The 2500-nt window shown below is 36.2% G+C and overlaps 1 protein-coding gene across 1 annotated transcript in view; it reads left to right on the top strand.

The window, feature by feature from the left end:
* The window catches only part of LOC135561971 (serine/threonine-protein kinase pim-2-like), a 14534-nt gene that overhangs the window by 1668 nt on the left and 10366 nt on the right, over positions 1 to 2500 (top strand). Inside the window, exon 2 of the mRNA XM_065004501.1 lies at positions 2257 to 2500. This exon is cut by the window's right edge and continues 154 nt beyond it. Coding sequence (XP_064860573.1) covers positions 2257 to 2500 — 244 coding nt within the window. The remainder of the gene's footprint in view (positions 1 to 2256) is intronic.

Here is a 2500-nt window from a genome sequence, read left to right on the forward strand (position 1 = left end):
ATTACTCATAGAATTACATATAGAATTACACAGAATTATATATGGAATTATATATAGAATTACTCATAGAATTATATATAGAATTACATGTAGAATTACACAGAATTATATGTAGAATTACATGTAGAATTACTCATAGAATTATATGTAGAATTACTCGTAGAATTACACAGAATTATATGTAGAATTACATGTAGAATTACTCATAGAATTATATGTAGAATTACTCATAGAATTACATATAGAATTACACAGAATTATATATGGAATTATATATATAATTACATATAGAATTATATATAGAATTACTCATAGAATTACATGTAGAATTACACATAGAATTATATGTAGAATTACTCAGAATTATATATAGAATTATATATTATATATGGAATTATATATATAATTACATGTAGAATTATATATGGAATTACTCGTAGAATTATATATGGAATTATATATATAATTACATGTAGAATTACATGTATAATTACTCGTAGAATTACATGTACAATTATATATAGAATTACATAGAATTATATAGAATTATATATAGAATTATACATAGAATTATATATAGAATTACATAGAATTATATATAGAATTATATAGAAATTACATAGAATTATATATAGAATTATATATAGAATTACACAGAAATATATATAGAATTATATATAGAATTACATAGAAATATATATAGAATTATATATAGAATTACATAGAATTATATATAGAATTATATATAGAATTATATATAGAATTACATAGAAATATATATAGAATTATATATAGAATTACATAGAATTATATATAGAATTATATATAGAATTATATATAGAATTACACAGAAATATATATAGAATTATATATAGAATTACATAGAATTATATATAGAATTATATATAGAATTACACAGAAATTATATATAGAATTATATATAGAATTACATAGAATTATATATAGAATTATATATAGAATTACACATATCCAACCATTCTGTTGTTATATCCACACCATTCTGTTGTTGGGGGGTATATCCACACCATTCTGTTGTTGGGGGGGTATATCCACACCATTCTGTTGTTGGGGGGGGGGTATATCCACACCATTCTGTTGTTGGGGGTATATCCACACCATTCTGTTGTTGGGGGGGGGTATATCCACACCATTCTGTTGTTGGGGGGGGTATATCCACACCATTCTGTTGTTGGGGGGGGTATATCCACACCATTCTGTTGTTGGGGGGGGGGTATATCCACACCATTCTGTTGTTGGGGGGTTGGGGGGTATATCCACACCATTCTGTTGTTGGGGGGGTATATCCACACCATTCTGTTGTTGGGGGTATATCCACACCATTCTGTTGTTGGGGGGTTGTTGGGGGGTATATCCACACCATTCTGTTGTTGGGGAGGGGGGTATATCCACACCATTCTGTTGTTGGGGGGGGGGGTATATCCACACCATTCTGTTGTTGGGGGGGGGGGTATATCCACACCATTCTGTTGTTGGGGGGGGGTATATCCACACCATTCTGTTGTTGGGGGGTATATCAACACCATTCTGTTGTTGGGGGGTATATCAACACCATTCTGTTGTTGGGGGGGTACATCATTCTGTTGTTGGGGGGTATATCCACACCATTCTGTTGTTGGGGGGGGGGTATATCAACACCATTCTGTTGTTGGGGGGTATATCAACACCATTCTGTTGTTGGGGGTATCAACACCATTCTGTTGTTGGGGGGGTATCCACACCATTCTGTTGTTGGGGGGGTATATCCACACCATTCTGTTGTTGGGGGGTATATCCACACCATTCTGTTGTTGGGGGGGGGTATATCCACACCATTCTGTTGTTGGGGGGGTATATCCACACCATTCTGTTGTTGGGGGGGGTATATCCACACCATTCTTCTGTTGTTGGGGGGTTGTTGTTGGGGGTATATATCACCACACCATTCCAACACCATTCTGTTGTTGGGGGGTATATCCACACCATTCCAACACAGAGAAGTTGCTTTTAACATACTTAACTTAAAGTGATGCTCCAGAACTTTTGTTGAATTTCAGAAAGTAGGTTTGCAAAACTGGGTTACAGAAAATGGTACGTAGTCCGTACGATATATTACGTCTGGCAATTATAATTGTTTTTTTGTTGCAATTCGTATGATATGTTACAAATTGTGATATACGTACAATATGTTACGAAGTGCTTAAGATCCCGGACTGCATCTTTAATTAACCCCCTCAGACACCCACACCAGCCCTCTGGCCAATGAGGGAGGGGCGAACGAGGGACTCAGCCGACTCACCCTGAGGGATGAGAGAGCAGAGAGGAGGCGGAGGAACAGGAAGAGCTCCGAGAGGAGTACGGGAGGAAGAGGAGAGAGGAAGAGGAGGAGGAAGAGCTCCGAGAGGAGTACGGGAGGAAGAGGAGAGAGGAAGAGGAGGGGGAGGAGTCAGAAGGAAGAGGAGGAGGGGAATCTGTCCTTAGA

Source organism: Oncorhynchus nerka, linkage group LG18, assembly GCF_034236695.1.
Source record: "Oncorhynchus nerka isolate Pitt River linkage group LG18, Oner_Uvic_2.0, whole genome shotgun sequence".
NCBI classification, from domain to species: domain Eukaryota; kingdom Metazoa; phylum Chordata; class Actinopteri; order Salmoniformes; family Salmonidae; genus Oncorhynchus; species Oncorhynchus nerka.